Genomic DNA, 1259 nt, shown 5'->3' with positions numbered 1-1259 from the left:
CGTCAGCTTGATCTAAAAATAAATAAATAAATAAATAAATAAATAAATAAATAAATAAATAAATAAATAAATAATCCTGCTTTAAAATTCAAACTGCATGTATGAAAAATGTCAAAAAAAAACAAAAAAACTCACCAGTATCTGCTGACTGCCTCCCCTGTGCCATATTTCCCAGGAAATACTCCTGAACATTAATTTTCTGCAGAAACARGCACAATTAAATCAGTTCACACTTGTGGTTTTCCTTTATGACCTCTGGCTTTTCATCGCTCGGCCCACCTGACCAGTCTCCTTCTCTTCATGAAACTGCCTCACGTGCTTCCCGTGGCACACTTCATACGTCCAATAGGACTCAATCTGCAAAATCAAATGTTATTATTATTTTCTTTGTGAGACTTCATCCATCAGTTCAGTCACGGTCTGCTAATGATGCGTGCATTGCAGCTGAACGCAGTTTTAGTTTCAGGCCTCACCCTGTAGGAGCAGCTGCTGCGCCTGAACAGTGGATCCAGCAGCTCACTTGGACTGGGTCCTGTGTACCGCTTCTTATCGTCCTGAAACAGGAAGAGGCATCAAACTCGTGCAGGAAGAGTTGGGAACTATAGCGCGGCATGAAAACACACCAAGGCTTCTGGATTTTATTAGTATATCATGGAGCCTGAATAGTTAGCATTAATGTTTGTTTTAAAGTGCCTGTGACATGCATATTCCTCAAATACAAAAAGTCAAAGAAAACATCTTTATAGTTAAGAAAGTTGTAATAATACACACAATTTTACCCATTTTGTCCCATAACTGGCATATTTTCTTTTGAACAACTCAGTCAAAGTGAAACAGGAAGTGACATCAAAGGGGAACTCTGTAACAAACAAAACTCTCTGGTCTTTGTTTATTGAAACAATAATATTTGAACTCTGACTCTTCTTCATCTCTCTATAGTGACTCAAAATAATCTAAAGAAGCATCAGATTATACTCTACAGTCTGTTATCAGCTGTTGTAGCAACGCTCTGTTCACATGCAGACATTCCTCTTTGACATCACTTCCTGTTACCTCACAGGCAAATATCTCAACAACTGTTCATCTCAGCGACATGAAATTTCTTTTGCAACATTTTATCCATGTCCTCTTTCTAAAAATGCATTCATATGTGTTACAAAAAATTTGACATCACAGGCACTTTAATAACCCCTGAAATCTGAATCAGATTTTTCTCTGAGATGGTATGCAACGCGTGTTGATGGAAATTATTTCACAAG

At 37.5% G+C, this 1259-nt stretch overlaps 1 protein-coding gene across 1 annotated transcript in view; it reads right to left on the bottom strand.

Moving 5' to 3' along the window:
• The window catches only part of erlec1 (endoplasmic reticulum lectin 1), a gene marked incomplete in the record, with an annotated part of 9292 nt that overhangs the window by 7087 nt on the left and 946 nt on the right, over positions 1-1259 (bottom strand). The window contains 3 exon segments of the mRNA XM_014008360.1: positions 136-199; positions 280-357; positions 474-554. Of these exon segments, the coding sequence (XP_013863814.1) occupies positions 136-199; positions 280-357; positions 474-554 (223 nt within the window).

The sequence above is a fragment of the Austrofundulus limnaeus genome, unplaced genomic scaffold (genome assembly GCF_001266775.1).
Source record: "Austrofundulus limnaeus strain Quisiro unplaced genomic scaffold, Austrofundulus_limnaeus-1.0 Scaffold0, whole genome shotgun sequence".
Taxonomy (NCBI): domain Eukaryota; kingdom Metazoa; phylum Chordata; class Actinopteri; order Cyprinodontiformes; family Rivulidae; genus Austrofundulus; species Austrofundulus limnaeus.
Note: the sequence above shows the minus strand (reverse complement) of the source record. Positions and strands in the feature narration are given on the sequence as shown.